This window comes from Dermacentor albipictus, chromosome 4, assembly GCF_038994185.2.
Source record: "Dermacentor albipictus isolate Rhodes 1998 colony chromosome 4, USDA_Dalb.pri_finalv2, whole genome shotgun sequence".
NCBI classification, from domain to species: domain Eukaryota; kingdom Metazoa; phylum Arthropoda; class Arachnida; order Ixodida; family Ixodidae; genus Dermacentor; species Dermacentor albipictus.
Genome location: NC_091824.1, coordinates 83,893,857 through 83,917,835, shown reverse-complemented (window position 1 = coordinate 83,917,835; position 23,979 = coordinate 83,893,857). Strand labels below are relative to the sequence as shown.

Here is a 23,979-nt window from a genome sequence, read left to right as displayed (position 1 = left end):
AAAAGGCACTCCTTGGCGTTATAAATATCTGCATTGCTAAAGAGAGTAGTTAAGTTAGTTTCACTTAGCGTGTCATGCCCATTTGGAGGACTCATTATTATTAGGATGCTCTTGAAATATCTCTGAACTAGCGATGCTGCAGGGTGTTGTCGAGATGTCGTACAGCTCGAAGGTCAACCCGTGAACAGCACAGTGTTTGGCAGTGCGTTAAAGGCTAAATAACCGAAAGGCCACGTCTTATGGCATACAGTAACACTATCCGGGAATATAACGCTCCATTTGTAATGTTTCAGAATGCTCAACAGAGGGAGCAGTTGGGCTTACAATATTTCTAAAGACTCAGAATGCCGAGCTGTTAGCTCTGCCAGCAAACGTTGCTCTTCTGCTCAATTGTGTCACGAGTATGTTCAGCGATGAGTTGCCAGTCCACCCTCTCTGCCTATCTTAGCGCTTTTCCTGACTTCCTTTTTTTCCAGCTCGGCTCCGCGAATAGGCTGTCAAGTCTTCTAGTTGAAGCAGTTTCAAGGACACTTGAAAGCAGCTTAATAATTAGCGCGCATACTCTCACCACTTAGAGCCCGTAACCGCAACATGCAACGCATGTGGGACTACTTAAATCGATAATGAGAATGAGGGCAACACTATACAAGTAAAAAAAAAAGTTAATTGCTAAGTCTTCTGTCAAAACTTCATTTTGATTCGTTTGACGGAAAGCTGTTTAATACTGGCGGAGAGATCAAAGTTAAAACCACTTCCTTGTGAATTTCGCGCTAGAACAGCAGCGCCGGCAGGCCAGCGCGACGTCGTGCATTAAGTATTTTTCTCGTAATTCGGAACGTATTAGCGCAGAAAGATTTCTCGAAACTCCCTGCCCTAACTAAGCCTCTTGTTCTTTTTAGATGCAATGGAATTTTCTGTACCAATAAACAATGAATTACACACCCAAACAGAATGTATCAATACCCATGACATTACTAAGAGTCATTGGGCAAACATCCGGGTGATGTCGGTGCCCTTAAGTCGTTTGTGAGTTAATACGCCTTCCCTCTGTGAGTGACCGTTGTGCTATTGCAAAAGCAAAATTTACTAGCTCAACTTAACTCAATAGTTACATTTAGTGTCCCTTTAATATTAACGTTTCTTTTAACGTTACACAAGCTTTACATAAGACACGTGCTGCTATAAGTCGACATTTCGCTACCCCTTTTCCACTCGCCGCCTCTTTCTAGATGCCTCAATTGTACGCCTAGATTGACACACCTCTGCGCACGCCCTTGTCGGTTGCCTTATACCGTATATGCTCGAGTAAGGGCCGCACTCCTGAAGGAGCCGGACCACCAAATTGACAGCTCAAACTACGAAAAAAACACTGGTTAGAAATCGAAAAACGAAACAAAGCCTGTCTTTTCAATTATGAGTACGTGGTGCGTGGATTCTTCAGACTGCGTTGTGAAACGCTTTAAAGTCACAGGCATATTAAACGCCATGGATGGACATGGGCACGGAGGGCCACTGTATCCACGAGTGAGCTAAACCAATCCGAGCCTGAGCAGTGGTGGCAGTGCCAGTGGTAACGACTAGACGGAGGCCAGCATAACATTCGCATGCATAACAAAACAAACAAATGCATTATGAAAACAATAGCGATTGCGCTCCTTGTAACAAGGGATCACAAGGATTATGTACGGACGGAAATCGGCAACCTGTGCAAGGGCGGCACCTCGTTAATATTAGAGAAAAAATAAAATAAAATGCCGTTCTTAAATGAGTGCATATGATAGTTCCGGCGACGACAGTCGTGGTCCTTGCAGTTTTGCGATAGACCACTCTTAGACTGCCCGCTGTCTTATCTTGTTCCAATTTTTTCTTTGTTAAAGCACGCGAGAAGCAAATGCGCGGAAACAATAACGAATGCATCCTTTGTGTGATAAGAACCTAGTACAATATAATAATAACACGCGAAAAAAAGAATGCATGGCAACAAACTACCTCTTAATATCCACAGTTACTAATCCTGACACCTATATGTTGTATCTTCCAACGTGGAATAATGGAACAGCTACCGCACAAAATATGCAGCATGCTTACAAGTTTTTAGTTGCTGAGACCGACACGAGATTACTGCCTTTTAGCTAGTATCTACGCCCGCGAAACACGTCAATCAGACCTTATGTATAGTCGCGCAAATTTTAGTCCCTTCTGAGCGCATAGTTACAGCGTATCGCCGAGTTCGAAGAAGCCGTTGAGCACCAGCTAAGCCTCTAACATGCCTCGGACAAGCCTGATCGGTGTTCTGCACAATGCAACGATTGTAAGTCTCGAAACACGGGCTGTTTCTGAGGAACAAAAAGCTCCAACGGCGAAACCAGATGGTGCTTGTTGCGTGGAGCGTGTTCTGTTTCCTCGAAACCGCAGCATCCACGCGTACACTAGTGAGTTCGTAAACCTTCTAGAGAGAGCCGGCTGTATAGGATGAAAAAGTTAAGCTTTGCACGATCGTGACTGCAGTCGCAATCCTTGGAGCTCCATAGAGTTCACCCTGCATATTTATCGCTAGATTGGACGCTGAAGCTATATTTTATGCAGCAACTCTCTTCATCCAAACAACTTACTTCTGTGACTGTAATAATAATTTACTTAGCTATAATACTTCGTGTTATATTACTCCTATCTTTATTGTATTGTAAACTTGCATTGCTTGGTTTTACAGAACCCGCCGTGGTTTTTTTACCCGCCGTGGTTGCTCAGTGGCTATGGTGTTGGGCTGCTGAGCACGAGGTTGCGGGATCGAATCCCGGCCACGGCGGCCGCATTTTGATGGGGGCGAAATGCGAAAACACCCGTGTGCTTAGATTTAGGTGCACGTTAAAGAACCCCAGGTGGTCAAAATTTCCGGAGTCCTCCACTACGGCGTGCCTCATAATCACAAAGTGGTTTTGGCACGTAAAACCCCAAATATTATTATTATTATTATATTTTACCGAAGTCTTCTCTGCAATTTTTTTGTCTTACTAAACAGCTTTACATTTTCCTGTCTTTCGCACTGTTCCTTATATTTCCTTTTTCAAGTTGTCTGTAACGTCACCGCGACCACTGCTTGATCTATATCTCGTTGTTGTTATTTTTTCATTTTTTTTTCATGTATGGGAGTCCCCCTGACAGTTTCTAACTTTGGGGCTCCCTGTGCACTACTTATTTTGTATGCAATTCTTTGTAAAACTGACATCGTTGATGAATAAACTTGAACTTGAACATGAAAGTGAGAGCGACGCCCGGTCGCGGATAGCATCTATAACGTGCACGGCCGTGCTAACTCCGACGTACGCCCCATCGCACTTACGGGAACACTCTTCCGCCAATCGCGTTATAGAGTTTGAACGCTTCAGGATTTGTGCTTTGCATGGGCCCACGTGTGGAGCGATGCTGTAAGAACGATGGGTGTTTCGCAAGCTATATAGTATACTGTGGACATATTGAGTAGGAGAATGACCTATAATACGACGTGCTGTCCTTACTGCATGCTATACTTTATGAAAACTCGCATGACGTGCATCGTGTACACTTCCGTGATAACGTTGTGTCAAAATATTGTGATTTCAAGATGTTTTGCTTGCTGCCAAGTCGCTTTCTCATACTTGTTTTTAATATATCCTATACCAGAATAGTATTTTTGGAATACAGGCGGTTATCAGTGCCAACAGGTCATCTATAAAGGCCACCTATATCTGTAATTTTCTTTCGTGTTCAGGAACATGGCCAAAGAATTATCAGTGTTGAAATAATAATTATTATATAATTTAAACTCAAAGGATGGTTGATCGAGCCAAGAATGGCCACTAATGACAAGAACATTCAAAACGACGTAGACACAGGCGCGTCTTTTTCATTGTTCTTTGCGGTTAGCACCGTTTCTATGCGCTATAGTTGCGTGTCATAGATTCACTATTCCAACTCACCCAAGTCCATAACATAGGAATTTGATACACACGCACCGGCAATGTGTTGAAAATGACGACCAAGCAGCCAAGCTTCAGTCGTACTTCATGCCAAAATTCGTGCTCAAATTGTTCTTTATCATGATGAGTGCGACTAGAGAGGGCAACAATTATCACTAAATAAATATTGTGATTTACTCAGCAAATCACAAAACATGCGGCTAGCTTATGCTACATTCTGCACAGTAGCGAACGTAGTATAGACCAGCCGCTTGTCTGTAAACAAAGGGCTTGTTAAAATGCGGCGGAATCACAAGCCATTGCGGAAAAACAGCCAATCAAGAGGCGTACAAGGAACCGAACCTTGAAGTTTGCTGTGTGTATCACCATCTACACCTTAACTATTTCATCGCTTGGGCGGCAGGCCGATGCGTGAGCTTGACCTCGTTACGCTCCTTGCATAGGAGCACAATTAGGCTCGCAGCTGTGAGCCAGATTGCCGTCTGAGCTCTCCGGTAAATTTACGTATATGGTCCCTTTCCAGAAGAAACCAAATCTCAAAAAAAAAATGTTTTAGAAAATTCAGCGTACCTTTTTTTTCCCCGTAATTCTGCATAAGTTGAAAATGCTGAACCCAATGTAAACTCTGGAGTGCATGGTAAGCATAGGTTCTGACCAATCGTGACATCGAGTTAATAATTTGTGAAGATGGCCAGCCAGTCACGCGGTTATTTGTTTATGAATCGCGGTTATGAAAATATACAAGTGTAGTTATGGCCTCTTAAGCAACCACACGGAGAGAGAGAGGAACATTAACGACAGAAAGATGGTGAGGTCGTCTTGAGTGATTGGACTCTGGCGTGCAATACCTTACGCTGGGGTGGGGGTCTGGAGGAACAACAGAAGTTGGATGCGAAAAGAAAGAAAATGAAAATGGCTAAGTTCGTGATAGTTGAACAGTATACTGCTGTCGTGTCACGCGTGGGTCGATAGAGAGAAAGACAGATAGAAAGAGAGACAAGTGAAGCTGGAAAGCCAGGGGGATTCACCGCAGTGAAAATCCTGTTTGCTACACTACACTGGGATGTGGGGGGGGGGAGGCTACGAGATAAAAAAAAGTATATATATATATATATATATATATATATATATATATATATATATATATATATATATATATATATATATATATATATATATATATAAGAGAGAGAGAGAGAGAGAGAGAGAGAGACGGGGGGCACAGGCACCACGATCACAGCCGGTAATTATATAACTGCGGATTATCACCGCAAATGGTCACTTGCACCACAAAACCATTCAGGGGCAAGGGTCGAGATAGATGAAGGAGAGAACAGACAGTGGTCAAGTCCACTGACTCGTCTATAGCGTGCATATTTAACAACGAAACGTCACAAGTTGCTGTGCACGTGATATTTCCCTTCCCCGCCGAGTCAAAGACCGGCCAAGACCCACGCACTAGGGCCTCCAGAGCGGTGCCTTTCCGGATGACGGAAGGATCAGTGAATCACGCATCAACACGCACAACGACAACGCACCTCGGTACGGAACGGGTGTGCTCATCAGAAAGCACAGAGAGAGAGAGAGAGAGAGAGAGAGAGAGAGAGAGAGAGAGAGAGAGAGAGAGAGAGAGATGAAAACTGTGTCAGTAAAGAAAGGAGGCGCATCTGATGGTTTCCTTGTTCACCCTTCCTTTTCGTTCGGCCTGCCACTAGTGTGCTCTTCTTTTTTTCTTCTATAATTCGACGACACACGTTGAACTTTCTCAGTTTTTGTGCTAGTGTGTTTTTCTTCAATTGTATTTTAGTCTTCCGAATAAGTGATTCCTGTTATTTAAGTGACCCTATGCCGTATCTTGACGGATCCGAAATTGAAAAACGCTTGTGCTGAATTCTTAGATTGTCACCGACTTGTAGTCAGTGACAAACTAAGAATTCAGTGTGAGCTCCACCCAGGAAAACGCAATGCACCTGCTGTTCACCTCTGAAAGAGATCAGAGCCAGCTGAAGTACGCACTCTCGTAGTGAGTTTGCTCTGCTACGGCAAATTGCAGGCTCGCAGGAAAATAAAAGCCCTTTGTTCCTAGCTAAAATATTATGTTTGGCTGACCACTAATGTCAGAACTCCCATAGAATTTCCCAAGACGTTCAAGTTTAATCCTAAAGCCAGTGACAGAAAGACAGGTCTGTCCATAAAAAGAAAAAAAAAGGAAAAGATAACAGTAAGGGAACTAAAGTTTTCAGAACACGCAAAACCACTTTTACGTAACAGAAATAAAGAAACATAATTGGCTATCGGACCTGAGCGAATTGTGCTTGAGTTAGACATCATGCCAATAACCTTTTTATTCTTACGTTGTCACCGACTATAGATTTAGTTGAGCTAGAAAGAACACCAGGTGGTCGAGATTAACCCGGAGCGCTCTACTACGGCGTCTCTCTTGATGAGGGCTATCTGATTCTAGTTTAGAACTAAGGTTGAACAACGCTGATTAAACAAGGACACGAAGAAAAAGATGCCACGGAGAAGCGCCGACTACCAACGGGAAGTTTATTTGTTGTTGAACAGCCATTTTATGCCGTTCCCAGTATTGGCATGAGTGCACCAGTGACATATACATCAGCAAAATCATAATATCTATTGCAAAAACAACTACTTCTTTTTCCGGCCGAGCAAGAGAGGGAGGGCTTACAGAGTTATCCCCTGAGAGGAAAAGGGAGATAATAGAGGCATATCAAATTCGAAAAGGAGAAGATAACTACATGAGTAAGCACTCCCTGTCTTGCTTTGTCGAAAAAAGAAGCAGCTTTCTCTTTTGCAATAAAGATTATGATTTTGCTGGTGTATGTGTGACTGGTGCACTCATGCCTATACTGGGAATGGTATGAAATGTCTGTTGAACATCAAATAAACTTCCCGCAGTCAGTGGTTGTTCATGGTATTTGTTTCTTCGTGTCCTTGATTCATTCGCGCCGTTCCACCTCCCCAGTTCTCTTATTACCCACTGCGCTGTATCGGCACGTTGAATCCCACACCTCGACTATAATTTGATTTCCAAAGTGATCCCGTGTTATTGGAAGCGTCCCTTCACGTTCCTCTTCGCGATTATATGGCAGTTGCAGCCTCCCCAAGGGTCTCTTCCTTTCTCCCACACCCGCCGGTCCGACGACGCAACGCCGCGTGACAAGGCATCACCTTCGACACTCCGCGGAGGTTGCTCACCACGGTAAACAACGATGCAAGAGAGAGAGAGAGAGAGAGAGAGAGGAGGGTTTCGCGACCGAGGGGTACGCTGCGCTGACATCGGATCGGGCCAGAGCACGGACGACCTCGGGGGCCCTGCTGGCGCGGCGGCAGCCGCTTGTTTCGCTTCAAATTGGGTCAAGTCCTCGCGCGCGCGCGCGCGTTGCTCACGCCAGCAGCCCCAACGTCGCCCGTACGCGAGTGGTGCGCGGAGTCGCCGATGCGCACAGCAGCTCGCGTCACGGCCCAAAATGGAGTCGCAGTGCGCGCGACTGTGGTCCCGCTTCTGCGCGTGGCGGTGGTGGTGAAAAGCATTTATTGGGCTATAGATACAGAGAGGTGCTCGGGGACAGACCTCTAGTTGGTCGCGCCCCTTGCAGTACTGGGCGGAGTCTCTCATTCCGGGACCCCGTTGGTCTTGACCGCTACGCAGGTCCGCCGAACTAGGGCTTGTTGGGCCGATAGTTCCGGCGGCCGCACTTCTCGGGCGCGCACGCGAGTGCGACCAACCGGTGGTCACGTGCGAGCGCAGTGCCGTACGCAGATTCGACGGGCGAATGATAAACGGTGGAAGCACAACCACCGGAAGACCAACGTGTGGGGCGGCGACAGGATCACGTCTCGGTCAAACTCGTGACTCCAAGACAACACGATGCGTCTTTAGTAAATGAGCACGAATGTTTTAAATATCGTCCAGTTCGTTTTTCCCTGGGTCTTCTTCCCTGTATGTAAGCTAATAAAGCTGACTTATTGATTGATTGGTTGATTGATTGGTGGATTGACTGACTGAAACCGTTGACGCAGCTCGACGAAGTCGACTAGAGAGTGATGTTTTCAAAGTTTTTGTACTCTGAGTAAATGACGTTAGGTGAAGGACCTGCAGGTTTTACTGTTGTATAGAAACTACGGAAAGTACACAACGTCGTTGTTACGTTTATGCTTTCGTTACAGTAGGCTTTGCAGCGGAAACCTTAGTACATTTATGTGGCACCCTAGGATGGCGTTGGAGACATGAATGGAAATGTTTACTTGGAGAATGCCTTCACGGCTTTCGGGAAGTGATTCTTGCTTGTAAGAAGTAAGGAAGGGTACTGCGTGAGACGCGCTGTTAACTGTATTTAACATTGCTGTAGGCAGGGCCAGAGGTGTAAAACAGTCGAGGGCAGTGAGGAATCGCAGAGCGCTCGAAGTAGTAGTTATGAGCGCGGTAGCGCAGAGCGAGGACAATGATAAATAAATTTTGTGCTTTTTACGTGCCAAAAACACGATATTATGAGATACGCCGTATAGTGGGGGACTCCAGATTAATTTTGACCACCGACTGTGGTCGAAATTCTTGAACGTGCACCCAATGCACGGTACAGGGGTGTTTTTGCATTTCGCCCGCAACGAAATGCGCCCTTCGTGGCCGGGATTTGAACTCGTGCGTTCGGGCGTGCAGTGCAACGTCAAAGCCACTACGTGAGCACGGCGGGTAAGAGGACAATGAAGAAAACGGCACGGGCGCTGACTCACAACTGTATGCAGCTGCGCGGAACGCAGCTGCAACCTTACAACGAAGATCAGAAAGACCAAAAAGTGAAGGGGAGGACGCAATCGATAGCCATCTACACTCGTCACAGGTCACCCCATTTTAGAAGCAGTTGAGGTGTGGAATCTAATCGACCCTATGTATACATAATTCATGTGAGCTGTCACGCGCGCACTTCACGCAAATTAAGTTTTTCACATGATTACGCTTCTTCTCGTGCTTTACTTTTTCCTTGTGTTTCGTGTTCTTCTGTTATTCTTTTTATGCGAAGCATATTACGAGAGCTCAACCCAGCTCCTCAAGCGCGGCGGTGTCGCCTTCAATACCACGTGACCCCGTGACGTCACGACAGAGGAGAAGTGGCTTTGGCTCAACTCTTGCAAGATGGGCTGGGTGGGAATCGAACCAGGGTCTCCGGAGTGTGAGACGGAGACGCTACCACTGAGCCACGAGTACGATGCTTCAAAGCGGAACAAAAGCGCCTCTAGTGAATGCGGTGTTGCCTTAGAAACGAGCTGTTTCTAAGGCTCAGGCGTGCGTCGCTTGCTCAGGCGCACATTTCGTTGCCGCGCCGAACGCTGCGTTGCTCGACGCTCACCGCGTCCAATGCGGGGCGCGTAGTCGCTGCGCCGTAGCTCATTGTCTTACACCCCTTCGCGGGTCGACCCACGTCCTCGTAGAACTGGTACCGCGAAGAAAGAAAGATTGTAGCTTGTTTGTATTAAATGTGTACAGCTCTCCCAGACAAAGAAAATGCGACTTCGGGGATCTCTTCGCGACGACGCTACGTAAAATTAAGAACAACCCGCTGTTGATCGTGGGGGACTTTAACGCTCACCACACGGCATGGGGATATAAGCAGACTTCGATTAAAGGTAGGAAATTGTGGGACGACATACAAACTCATAATCTGGATTTAATAACCGACCCGATGCAGCCTACGAGGAAGGGAAATAGTGTCGCGTGTGATACGACACCGGATCTCACCTTGACGGGGAGCGGCACTAAAGCCACGTGGTGCAATACAAACGAAGACTTAGGCAGCGATCACAAAATCATAGAAGTGGTGGTAGAAGGAGGCCCGTCAACCTCCCGAAAAAGGAGGGTGGAGGCTGTAAATTGGGACTCTTTCAGGGCACTCAGGGGAGACCCGGCTCCCATCTCTGATATTGCAGAGTGGAGCGATGGCGTAGTGCGCACTGTTAAAGAGGCCACCGAAGTGGTGGAAACGGAGGGGGACAACGAAGCGGTAGACAGGAGATTAGTTAATCTCTGGAGGAAAAAGAAAACGCTGGAGGACCGACTTCGACAGAGGAGATGGGATCGAAATATCAGGAAACAGATAGCGGCTTTAAATGAGGACATTGAAGAGCACGCCGTCACGCTCACGAAGCAAAATTGGGGAAACGTATGCGATCAGATGGAGAGGAATATGAGTACCGCGGGGACGTGGCGACTTCTTCGCCACCTCTTAGATCCGGATAGCACAAAGTCAGCGTCAAAACAACAGCTGGAAAGAATGGCACATCAGTTTGATGGCACTAAGAAGGAACTCTTAGAAGAAGTTAGGAATAGGTACATCAATCCCGCCGGACCTGAACCCCTCCCGGACTACGGAGGGGGAGAGAATTCGGAATTAGACGCCCCCATCACACTGGCTGAGGTCAGGGCGGAGATTTATCGGCTACGGACTAAGTCAGCGGCAGGGCCGGACAGAGTGAGCAACAAAATGCTCCGTAATTTAGACGACAGCTCAATCGCCAACCTCGCAACGTACATGCAGGAGTGCTGGGAGACGGGGACGATACCGCAGGAGTGGAAACTCGCCAACCTCATTTTCATTCCCAAGCCGGGCAAAAAACTGGGCTTCGAGAACCTCAGGCCTATATCGCTCACCTCCTGCGTGCGTAAGCTTATGGAGCACGTCGTTCTGACGCGGCTCAATAGGTACATGGAGGACAATGGTCTGTATCCGGACACCATGATCGGTTTTCGACCAAAGTTATCGGCATGTGACGTGATGCTGCAGCTCAAAGACCAAATTATAGACAAGCAAACACGAGACACGAAAGTGATCGTGGGGTTAGATGTGGCAAAGGCATTCGACAACGTGCGGCACGTGTCCATCTTGGAGAATTTGAACTCGCTCAATGTCGGGAAGAGAGTGTACGATTACATCAAGGACTTTCTTACCAACAGGAAAGCCACTCTCAAGATAGGGGAAGAATCTATAAAGAGCATTGACCTGGGTAACGTGGGGACGCCGCAGGGCTCGGTCTTATCACCTACCCTCTTCAACATTGTCATGTTGAAACTCCCCGAACGGTTGGGGGAAATCGAGAATCTAAACTTTACCATATACGCGGATGACTTAACACTATGGATAAACAAGGGCAGTGATGGGCAAATTGAAAGCTCCCTGCAAAATGCAATTGACATTATCGAGGAGTACCTGAAACCCAAAGGACTTAAATGTTCGGCCGAAAAGTCGGAAGTACTGTTCCTGATGCCCCCCGGAAAACAGCGGCTTCACCAAAGGCGCGAAGCGGGCATCCACCTGTATGCCCCCCGGAAAACAGCGGCTTCACCAAAGGCGCGAAGCGGGCATCCACCTGTACGTTAACGGCGCCGAGATCCCCGCGGTCGACAGTATCCGCGTCCTCGGGCTGAGGATTCAGGCAAACCGGAAAAATTATGAAACGCTTGCTAGGTTAGAAGCCAGTTCAAATCAAACGTGTCGTCTTATCAGGCGAATAGCGAACAGGCACGCTGGGATGAAGGAGGCGAATCTCCTGAGGCTAGCACAAGCCTTTGTAATCAGTAGGATAGTGTACGTGGCACCCTACCTCAAGCTCAGTTCTGTAGAACGGAACAAGCTCGAAATCATTATTAGGAAAAGTGTCAAGGTCGCGCTCGGACTCCCCCCGAACACGCCCACCGGCAAACTTATGCAGCTGGGTGTGTCGAACACTCTCGAGGAACTGATTGAGGCTGCCGTTACCGCGCAGCACCAAAGGCTACTTGGATCTAAAACAGGTAGGAAAATTTTAGAGAAATTAGGCTACAAGCCAAAACATGAGCAAGTGCGCTCAGGCGACATACCCAGACAGATCAGGGACAAGATAAAAATACCTCCGCTACCCAGAAACATGAACCCTGCCTTTCACGACGGCAGACGTAAAGACAGGGCAGAGGCATTACAAGCTAGATACACTTGTCGACAGGACGTCCTATATACGGACGCTGCGGAATATGCAAGCAAAGCGGCACACGCGGCCGTGGCGGTTAGAGAAGATGGAACACCGGTGGCGTGCTGCACAGTCAGTGGCGTCGAGACGGTTGAAGCTGAGGAAGTAGCCATAGCCTTGGCCCTCAGCCAAAGGGGGGTAAATGTGGTCATCAGCGACTCCAAAAACGCTGTGAGAAATTACGAATCGGGGAGGGTGACGGAGACTGCCATCCGTATATTAAACAGGGAAGGAGGACCCCGGCAGCTTGTTCTGCTCGTTTGGGCACCAGCTCACCAGGGACTTAGAGGGAACGAGGAGGCTCATTCGGTCGCCCGAGGTCTCACTTACCGGTCGACCCCCGGAAGCCCCCAAACCACCGAAACTATAATCAGAAGAGAGGATATGCGCGCATACCATGAAATCATAGCATACTATAGACTCAATCGCCAAATCTACCCGGGAGCGGACAGAACGCTCAGTAAGAAAGATGAGGTGATGTGGAGGAAATTGCAGACGGGGGTTTTTCCAAACCCCGTACTCTACAGCAAGTGGCATCCAGGAGTGTACAGGTCAAAGTGCAGGTTCTGTGATGAGGCAGCAAATCTGGTTCACATGGTGTGGACATGTCCGGCTAAACATGATAACTCGCGAACTCTAGAATCCTGGGAGGCTTTGCTCCGCAGCCCAGACCCCAACGTCCAGCGGGACATCATCGGTCAAGCCCTTGCTGCTGCTGCGTCTCAAGGCATTCCGGCCGACGGCTAGGGGCGAAGGGGGAGAAGCATTTCTCTTCTGACGTTCATTGACTGGTGTTTTTAATAAAGTTCTTCCTCCTCCTCCTTCGCGGGTCGACGGGAACGCTGTCGCGTTCCACTCTTGAAGGCGAAGCAGAGTAACGCATGAGTTGTTTCTTCGTCTAGCCGAACCAAATATAGCCAAGCAACAGCAGTTCACCAGGCTAAACAGTGGTTCAACAAGTAAAATAAAGGCTAGTATGCTTCGCATCCTGGGCTTAGCCTTACCTAAGCCACAGCCATTTTTTTTCTGCTAGCCCGAGTGAATTACTTGCTGGCCCCCTATATATGCTTGGTCGCATTTTCAAAAATAACTGTTGTTTTTCTTTTTGTCACTGAGGATGCCGGAAGATTGCATAACTGTCTCCCCTTCTTGATATGGTAGGCTTCGAGCATAATTATTTTCTCTGTCCAAGTTTTCCTTTCCTCACAGAACGCCACACGAACGCGGAGAAACGTAGATGAGCTCTTAAACGGACCAAAAAAACAAAAAATATTTGAACTGTACAACCACCCTTCTACACGCACTCGCGGACAACTTTTTGGGGGCGAAATGCGAAAACACCCGTCTATTTAGCTTTAGGTGCGCGTTAAAGAACCCCAGGTGATCGAAATTTCCGGAACCCTACTCTATGGCGTGCCTCATAATCAGAAAATGATTCTGGCACATGAAACCCCATAATTTAATTCTCTGTGGCAATGAAGGGAAGGCTACGGGGGCGGAGCTTCTGCACATGTGTTATCGCGCCAAGTAGTCCGCCAGCGTTTGACAGTGCTTCTGGTTGCTCGGGACAGACGCTGAATCGACGCAGCTTCCATGTGCGACGGTGTCGCGTTTGTCCAGACGCGGAAGGTACAAGCAGCAAAATAAGTAAACTTTTACATTCACTGGTGTGTTTTGTCGTATTTAACCACTGCTAATAAGGAGGTTTACGTTTTCTCTAGCCGAGCTTAAACTAACGTGGATGAAAACACGGGACTCTTTTCAGAAGCGCTCTCTCTTCTGAGCGCTTTGCCTCCGTAGCTTTCCCTTCATCGCTACAGAAAGTTGCCCGCGAGTATATGCACTTCTTCAACGATGAAGCCCTGAGCGCCGCCATAATACCCTCTGGGTTGTGCTAACTGCGCGTGAACCCCTGCGCAGAAGCATTTGAGGAGCTGGCGCACGTGCCTGTGTGCTCCTGCGCCCCAGCCCATAGAGGAGGTTCTCCCTATTTCCCATGAAAATGTTTATATTACCAATAAAACCCCTCCTACCGTGGCAAGAGGCACGGTAAGCTATAGAAAATGTGCAAACACGGAAAACAGGTGGCGACGCCGCTTTGAAATTCCCGCACCCGACCGCCGTGACGTCACCGATTTTGATGACGTCTGCTCGGCGATAGTTAATTTTCTTGTCGGTACAGATCGACTGTATTGTATTTCAAACGGCTTTTACTTGGCGATCATGACCCAATTTCAAATAACTTTCAAATCCGTGTCTCGCAGTGACGCATCGGCGCTAAGATTCTAAAGAATATTATTTTAATATGAAAAACGGAACTTCATTAACTTTCGTTTTCTTTCTATTGTTAAGGTTATTAGCCCGAAATGAACGAAGCTAGTTTAAAAAGTTTAAAGTGCCCGGACTTTACGCTTGTACCAAACCCTGGTCCGGTGTTCGTGGAGGACCATAGAGTACCCGGGAAACACCAGAGCAGCTCGGCGACGACATAGCACAAAGATCATCGAAGATGTTCACGATCTTCTAGCCAGCGACGAGTTCGATCTCGCGCGGCTCCACAGCATTCTTCAGGGCCTCTAGAAAAGCAACGACGAGCACGCCAATGCCAACGAAATTCTGCAGGCAGATATTGACTGATGACGAGATGACTGCTGACATTGACTCTGTGCCGGATTTCTGGTGGAGAAGTGTTGCTGGCCATGTCGTTCAGTTAATCGACTGTGATTTCAAAAGCTTCAAGAAAGTTGGCCATGGTGCCTTCGATGTCACGCAAAATCTCCTGGACTGAAGCTTCTGGTCTCGCCTCCACTAACGTGGAAAGGCTCGTAGAACAGCAAGAGCAAGCGAATATATTCGGAGCACTGTGGAACACCAGATCAGACAACCTAACTTTGAACGTCGATTGTGTTATTGAATGTCTGCAAGGAGCTCAGTCAATGAATCGGTTCGTCCTGCAGACCTCCGCTCCTCTGTTCGATCCTGTAGGTCTTGTGGCTCCATTTATGATCAACAGCAAGATCCTGTTTCAGCGCATTTGGCAAAAGGGCCGTGATTAGAATAGTGAGATTCCGACAGAACTTGCCAAATTAAGAGTGGAATACGTGGTGCGAAGAAGTCCCTCATATTGAGACTTTCAGAGCCCAGGGTTTGTTTAGTAACTAGCTACTGGCAGTCATATGAGCTCCACGTTTTCACAGACGCAAGCGACGCAGCCTGTGGTGCTCTGGCTTAACCGAGGAAGAACCAGGAAGGAGCACCTGATCTGTAAAGATGCGCATGGGAAAAGCTTGCGTAACTGTGCTAAAACAGCTTTCACTTCCTTGGCTCGAGCCTACTGGAGCTTCACTGGGTGCCCGACTTGGGAAGCTTATAACGGACACACTCGAATCCCTTCTTCGAAATAATATTTTTTGACCGATTCAACGATGGCTTTTCGTTGGATTCGAAGTGTCGCTACGAGGTGGTAACAGTGCGTCAAAAACAGGGTCACCGAAATTCATGATAGCACTGACTCATCTCAGTGGAACAACTCTTCTGGAAAAGAAAACCCAGCAGACCTAGTTTCGCGGGGCACTTCGGCCCGGTCTCTGATTCACACCGAAATTCGGTGGAGAGGACCGGCTTGGTTAGCGTGACAGGAAGAATGGCCCGAGCAGTCGGCTGGCCAACCTGACTACCTTACAAGACGAGGAGTGACAAGTAGACGCTGTTACGCTCTATGCTTCATCTGCATTGGTGCCCCGGGTCTTCGATTTGTCGAGACATATTTCTTGGTTGCGGGTGCTACGGGTCACAGCATGGATAGTGAGGTTTGTAGTAGCCCGCAGTGGCCTGCCAACTCGCCAAAGAGCGCCTAACATCGGAAGAGCTTGCCGATTCTGAAACTTATTGACTTTCAATTACCCAAAAGCAGCGATTTCGGCTTGAAATATCAGCCCTCCGAAAAGGACGCGATCTTCACACGGCATCTAAAATAAAATATTTGTACCCCTTTCTTGCGGAGGAGAATGGTTTGCTGCGGATTTAAACAAGAATTTGCGAATGTCGCGGTCCAGGACGGCATCAAGCTCCCCATAATGCTTCCCGGTGACCACCGGCCGCGCCACCGAACTCATCGCAGCGTGCTTGCACAGGAAGCTTTATAACGCGGGAGTCGCAACGACCATCGCAGAACTCCGCAAGCGCTTCTGGGTGACGTATACGCGAAGTGGTGCGTGAAAAGGGTGATCGGGCGGTGTACCTGGTGCGCACGCTTGAAGGCGAAGACGGCGACGGCTCCAATGGCAGCCCAACCTGCTGACCGAGCGAATGCGTCTAACCCGTTTGACATTGTTGGTGTGGATTTTACTGGACCAGTATACCTGAAATGTGAGCCTACACAGAAATCCTACATCGTGCTGTTTACTTGCGTGGTAGTTCGGGCTATTCACCTGGAACTTGTCTTGTCCTCAAGGGCCGACAGTTTCTTACAGGCTTTCCGGCATTTTGCAGCACGTCGTGGATTTCCCGCGGTGATCTACTCTGAAAATGATCTGGGCTTTAAGTGTGCTTCTCGCGAACTTCGCGCTGGGTATGACACTGTTTAAGGAAGTGAGCTTGGCGATTATCCGTCGGCTCGTCGCATTACGCGGAAGTTCTCTGCTGAACGTGCTCCTTCGTGGAGTGGATTTTGGGTCCGTATGGTGCGGTCAGTGAGTTTGAGGAAAAGCTCTAGGAAGGTCATTTCTAGATTATGATAACATGAGCACAGTCCTAACAGAAATTGAAGTGATCATAAACACTAGACAACTGACGCATTCATATCCCGCATCAGAGAAACCAGAAGTCGTGACACCTGCCCATTTCTCACATGGCAAGCGATTGATGGCACTTCCTTACATGCAAACTGTGACCCTAGTGTCTAGCTGCCATACTTAGTTGCTTATAACATGGATACAGCGCCAAGAGATGCAAATGACTTCTGGAATCGCTGATAGAAGAAATATTTAGAACCCCTCTGAAGCGCTCATAGTAAGCCACTGTCAGACACCACTAGCATTGTTGAAAGCAGTGTTGTCATAGGGCGTCATAGTGCGCAACGACTCCGCGCCCTGACTGAACTCGCACGTCTTCTGGAGAACATTACGAGAAACGACGGATTTGCGCGCGTGTGTCGACTGAAGATTGGACACGGCAATGTAGTCACGCGGCCAATACATCACTTGTGCTTCCTAGAAATGCACCCGTAGTACTTTGTGGGCCGGGAGTCTGAAGAGCAAAAAAAAAAGTAAACTCGCACAAACAAAGAAAAAGGAAGGGCGACGATTGAGGGTGGGTGGCACCGGAGTTCTTACATCTTCTTGCTGGAATAAACGGCAGCGCGTAGGCCGCGCTGCTCTCGGCTCTTCGACCGTATTGTACTTCACCATACTTGAAGCCTAGTCTACCGGACAACGAGGTCCGCGGACTTTGCATCAAATCCGTGCATCAGTCATCGTTGTCGTGCTGGCTGAAACGCCATACCTGCACATCTGGTATACACTTGAGCGCCAGAGTTTCCTCTAGTAATTTCAGTAAGAAACTCCATGCCGTTAGTTACCCGAAACACGACTTCGTCGAGTGTTCTCAGCCTCCCGACTTAAAGGTATAGACAGTCGGCCTTCCCAGGTGAAATCTCGTCACGTGACATGCGTGCCTGGAAGTTGTCTCAACAGGAGATGGCGGGGGAGAGGGGGTTGACCAGGCAACCCGTAGTCCGTGGAAACGCGAGCTTTCTTGATGAGTGTGATGAAACAGGCTACATAAGGCCCAACCTTTAGTGGTGGTTCTCACCGCACCAACCTTTCAAGGGTACTGGAATTTCGCTTAACCGAAGCCACCCTCTATTTATCGCATCCGCCCCAGGTCTGCACCAGCTATAGCCTGGTTGTGCAAGACAGGGCTTGACCCGTCATCGTCGTGTGGATTCTGTCAATATAATTGTTACGTCAGCCATTACTTATTAGTGTCCAGAATTGGAAGTAAAACGTAAACTGTTCATTGATGAGCAGAAACGCAAGAAGATACCCATCTCCAGCGCGGTTGGCATTTTATTCCGGCTAGTGCATTGTATGTATAGGAGAGAGGTGCTTCGGCTCCTCGTAAAGCTCCTATGTGATAAAGAGCAAGAGTGCGAGTAGCGAGCCTTGCGTGTCTACGTGGATGGGGTGGCGTGCAGATTCTTGCGCCCCGGTTCAAATCACTGGTGTTAGAAGATGGAACGTGACGGGTTCAGACTCTACCGCAATTAATAAGTGGCGATTGGGTGGAGCAATATCGCCGTCAACCTTTGCAAGGATAGGACCGCCTGCAGGTATGAACACTCGTCCAGCTAATCCCACCGAGATATGTGTGGGTAGGTTATGGACGGCATAGCAGGTAATCGTGGCGAACAGGGTTTCTTTCCGACTCACCTTCGCTTTCTTTTTCTGCAGAGAACCGTCTTCTGGGTCGTTGGACAAAGTGTCCATCATGGTGCGCGCGGTGGCGCTGTTCCCTTGCGATGCGTCTCCGGTATACACGCTTCCGAGTGACTCAGCGGCTTTAGCCGCACCTGCAATAGGAAAAGGAAGTGTGTAAGTGTATAGAACGCGTAGAATACGGCACGACTGCTAACGTCGCCTTTAGCACTTCCAGGTCTCACTTTATATTTTTTTTTCAAGTGAGCAATCCTGGACAAAGTATAGATGTTCACCAATACTCGTATAACTGTTTTACCACAAAACTGCTTGTACGACCTAATGCCAGTGAATAGGGATGTTGGACATATCATTAGCGAAGGCAGCTAGCTGGCACACGGCAAGCAGCACTTACGAATAGAAAAATAAAGAAAAACTTTGTGCATTCTTATCTATTTGTGCATTCTGCCCTTTCCCAATCTGTATTTTGAGCCTTCCCGCTTCTGTCATCATCGCCACCCATCTTGTCCGTCTTTCTTTCGCTCTTCTATTTCTCTCAGCGCATATTAGCTGGCTATAGTGGATTACTATCCTTAGATAGATAGATAGATAGATAGATAGATAGATAGATAGATAGATAGATAGATAGATAGATAGATAGATAGATAGATAGATAGATAGATAGATAGATAGATAGATAGATAGATAGATAGATAGATAGATAGATAGATAGATAGATAGATAGATAGATAGATAGATAGATAGATAGATAGATAGATAGATAGATAGATAGATAGATAGATAGATAGATAGATAGATAGATAGATAGATAGATAGATAGATAGATAGATAGATAGTACTGTTATTCATATCAATTCTCATACACCAAAATCAGGCCTACCAAAGCCTCACGAAGGGCGTGAGTGGCAGCGCCTGGCAGACAGCGAACATTAGCAAAACAAAGGAAAATAGAGACGTTGCAACGAACTGCACAAACAAATAAAAAAGAAAAAATTTAAACACACAGAGAGACAGATTAGAGGCATAACTATTACAACATCAAAAGGGATGACAGTAATGCGAAATTAAGGCAGCAACAGTAAATGACATAATAATGGGGCAGGAAGCAACGCGGAGACAGACCGCAAAGTTTTTTTTCAGGGTGTATTTTGTTCTCATGCGGAATACTTTAGGTGGCATACCATTCAAACAGGCAGGTACATAGTATTGACCTGTGCGCTTTCCGCACCGGGTTGAGGAGCGAGGAATGCAGTAACGGTATTTTCTTTCTCCATTTCTTTCCTATTCACATGAGACAATATTGACCCGTGTTCACGGGACAGTTCTTACGCCATAATGATTTGTCATCAAATACCAGTCAATATATATATATATATATATATATATACGAGCAGAACGGGGGTTAACCGAGGGGCCCGATCTTTATTAGTCATATCATGAGAAGAAAACAAACTCTGACACCAAGGACAATAAGGGGGAATTACTTGCGCTTAATCAATGAAATAAAGAAACGATAAATTAATGTAAATGAAAGTGGATGAAAAAACAACTTGCCGCAAGTGGGGAACAATCCCACAACCTTCGCATTTCGCGTGCGATGCTCTACCAATTGAGCTACCGCGGCGCCGTTTCCCGATCCACTTTCTTGGGTGTTTTGTGTTTCCTAATAAAACCTCGGGAGTGTTAGCCAGCGCCCCCACTCGCAGACCTTGGCGACGGATGTGGAACATCCTTTCTGCTGCAGGCGTCACGAGGACGTGATATTTTTGGGTGAAGAAAACCGGTCGATAAACCCCCACATGCTACCTGAAGGCAACCATGTTGCCGGTTTCGGGACCCTCGTTAGGTGATAAACGAGAAGAAATGGGGTTAACCGAGAGGCCCAATTTGTATTAGTCATAAGAAGCCAACAAACACTGACACCGAGGACACCAGAGGAGAAATTACTGTTGCTTCATAAATGAAATAAAGAAACGCTAAATGCAAATGAAAGCGGATGATATATATATATATATATATATATATATATATATATATATATATATATATATATATATATATATATATATATATATATATATATATATATATATATGTATAAAGGGCTTTTTTCAAAGTTCAGCATGCAGGACCCGACGTAACAAACGCAGGAAAGAGACGAGGAACCTTTTGGAAGACGTATTTACTAAACGTTTTCGGCTGGTATACCAGCGGAAGACTTTTAGTAAATACGTCTTTTAAAAGGTTCGTCGTCTCTTTTCTACACACACACGCTCACGCAAGCACACAAACGCACACGCGCACACGCACACGCATGCACACGCATGCAAGCGCACACGCATGCACACGCGCACGCACGCGCGCGCGCGTTCGTACGTAGCTTTCTGTTGCTCAATACGTGCTACGTAAAAGTGTTTTTTCTAGCATGGAAGAAGCCCGCGAATACACGCAAAGTTCCTCGAGCGGCCAGTCGTGCAGCAATTTTGCGTGTATTCGCGGGCTTCTTTCAAGCTCTTAAAAACACTTTTATGTAGTACGTACTGAGCAACAGAAACCTTCTTCATTTTGCTCATGTTTTTTGTATTGCTCTGAAATTTTCTAATTGACATTTTTGATCTAATTATAATATCTAAGAAGTTGAATAACTAAGACTGATTATGTAATTAGGCGGAATGCAAGAATAATCCGAGTATCTCCAAGCAACGGCAGACAACGTTACCTTGGTTCCGTCCCGCTACATGACATTTGCATATTTTTAAATCATGGTGCATGATAGTTTGGACACTTTGTATGTGTGCTAATCGAGATGGCAGCAGCAAGTAACGCCTTTAGCTTTTTATATTTTTGCGAAGAATGGTTTGCGATGTGAGCGGTCGGCATGCTAGGTGACGTCAAACGCCGTATTCAGTGTTACCCCCGTTCGCGTACGCTCGGAGATTTAAGAAACAGGCAAATATATCGTACCAAATATGAAAGCGAAGCATTTTGACCATCAGTGGGCGTTCCAAGAATGACAATCAAGACGGAGTGAGAACCTCTCTCTCCTCCTTTATCGAGTAATCGCGCGCGAGAAGCTCATTCGCGTGAAGGCGTCTATCAGGCCGTCTATCCGCCCACGATGTGCGGTTGCACTAGGGCCTACAGGTGCTTATTTTTACGTCGCCCCATTCATAGACAGACAAGTTTGTGATTAGCTGTAGGCGTGTCTTGGAGGCGTGTGTATCCAAAGTGCTGTCACCATCTTCGGCTAGCCGATTTCTATCCTAACCACGGAGGAAGGAAAAGATCAGAGGGAGCATGACGTCATGCACCTCGTCTTTCCTTCCGTGCAGTTACGCACAAACAAAGCCAGGACAGAAGAGAGAGAGAGAGAGACAGAATACGTACAAATCTTTCTATTCTTCCTATCATATCTTCCGAGTCCCGCTCTTCCACGTCACGCTAACACACGTGTGGTTCTCCCCTAATTGAGTTATGTGTACGAGAGGCTATCGACAATGTTAATAAAGGAGCTGGAGGCTTACTCCTATGACATAAATAGCGCGGCGTGTCGTCCGGCGTATTACTTTTGCCAAGCTTTCCGCGCAACAATAACGAAAGAGAACACGCCCTCAAAGATTCGCAACATGGTGCGGAGAGGCTATGTTTAAATCTCGAACGCCAGCAGTGGATTCCCCTTCACTGTGTAGGTGGCGTCACTTACCTGGGCGCTCTCCGTAGAGTGTAGATGCTTTGCCGCATAGCTTGGTTGCGTAGTGAGGGAGTTTACTTTAACGTCGAGCGAATATATATATATATCAAAACGTTTATTTAAAAGAAAAAAAAAATGCAGAAAGCGAGTGGGTGGAGCCCCTAGTCCACGTCGAGAGCGAAGTTGTCTAGCACAGTTGGCCCTACCAATCCGTTATTGGCTGTGTGGTTGCAGACCAGTGTAAAATAATATCAATTATGGGGGTGAAACTGAATTCTGGCTTCCTATTGACATCGCTGCGGATCTATACAAGAGTATAAATAGTTTGTTAGGTAGCTGCTGTCCAATGCGACAGTTATTAAAGGGCCCCTCACCTACACTTTTAAACAAAATTACATCCTTTGAGTCGTATCTTGCCTCACAACGATAATCGTCATATGTCTTGTCCGCATTTCCTTTCTTTAACGCTACGAGCCCGGTACTTCCAAGTGACGAACGGCGTGCGCGTTATCAGCATGACAGATCATTCTCGACGTAAAATTAGCGAGCGCCGAGTTTTCAAGAAAGGAAACACAAGCAAGGCAGATGACGATTATCGTTATATGGCACGATACGACCCAAATGGTGTACATTTAAGAGTGTAGTCTGCCCGTTTTGAGCTGCCAAGCACAGTGCATATAATGCGCACTCACGACCGTTTCTGCTAAGCCCTGCATCGCTGCGCGCCGCGGAAAGAGCTGAAATTTCAAAGCAAGCGCCCTTTGCCCTTCTCCTCACGGGCGCCGCGCACGTATATCAGCAAGTGCACTGCGTGCATATATGTGCTGTGACGTCGCTTATATAGTGACACATGACACTTCGAGAATTGTTTAAGGCAACACCTGTTATTTATGTAATCTGTCGCTGCAATTGACGATATAAAGTTTAGAAGAACAGTAAAACACACAAATAGAATATCTTCGCGTTTTTGTTTTACTTCGCACCGCAGCAAGAAAGATGTACTGCTGTTTGGTCTGCTTGTTCCCACGTGGTGCAGTCGCGCGCGCTGAGAGCGAAACCATGTCATTTTCTACAGTGTTCCAGCGCGCAATCATGCTCTGCGTTCTACCTGCGTCTGCCTCAGTGTTTATTTAGCACTGACTTATACCGTTAGTCACATGCCCTCGTGCACATCGTGCAAAATCGTGTGCTGCGCGAAACGAGACAACAGCTCGCGTGCGGCACCGTCAGCGGAGGTGCGCCGCGCAGCAAGAAAAGCGCGAGAAAAAAAAAAGAGAGAAGGAAGGCGGAGCCCGTGACGTATGCGTTACGCGACCCTCGAGTAATTTCGTTTGCGGAGGCTAGATGGGGCACGTGGAGAGCATGGGTTCGCGGCACTGAAATATTTCTATCTCGGCTCTGAATTATTTAAATTGAAAAACTCTTGCGCTAGAACGCTCCCAAGAGGGCACGTAACAACTTACAGAGCGTAACCAAAATTTGCTCAGCGGCCTGGTGAGGGGCCCTTTAAGAAACCTCACATAGGACAAGCAGAGTGTCAGAATCAGAATCAGAATCAGTTTTTATTCATGACAAAATGAGGATAATTACAACATATGTATATACAGAAGGAGGTCCCGTAGTTAGAAACTGAAATGGGACCTCCTGTGCATGATGACTAGAATTAATAATATGTACAACAATGGCAACATGAAAAATTTACGAATAAAGGTTTTAAGAGACAAGGCATAAATGAACAGAAAAGCAGCATATGTACATATTAAACAAAAAACAAGGCTTCGACTTAGTCAACGAAAGGCATAAGGCATTCAACAATGGTGTAATAAACTTTTCGATAACAGTGACTTTCGCTGCTTCTGCAGAGTCGTGTTCT

At 47.0% G+C, this 23,979-nt stretch overlaps 1 protein-coding gene and 1 long non-coding RNA gene across 3 annotated transcripts in view; one reads left to right on the top strand and one right to left on the bottom strand.

Annotated features, from left to right (window-relative positions):
- Nucleotides 1–23,979, top strand: part of LOC135901180 (uncharacterized) — a 472,757-nt gene that overhangs the window by 29,782 nt on the left and 418,996 nt on the right. The window lies entirely within an intron of this gene.
- The window catches only part of LOC135901178 (uncharacterized), a 273,193-nt gene that overhangs the window by 4,586 nt on the left and 244,628 nt on the right, over nt 1–23,979 (bottom strand). For both annotated transcript variants that reach the window (XM_065430868.2, XM_065430867.2), the window contains exon 4: nt 18,410–18,549. In XM_065430868.2, coding sequence (XP_065286940.1) covers nt 18,410–18,469 — 60 coding nt within the window. In that variant the 5' untranslated portion in view covers nt 18,470–18,549. The remainder of the gene's footprint in view (nt 1–18,409; nt 18,550–23,979) is intronic.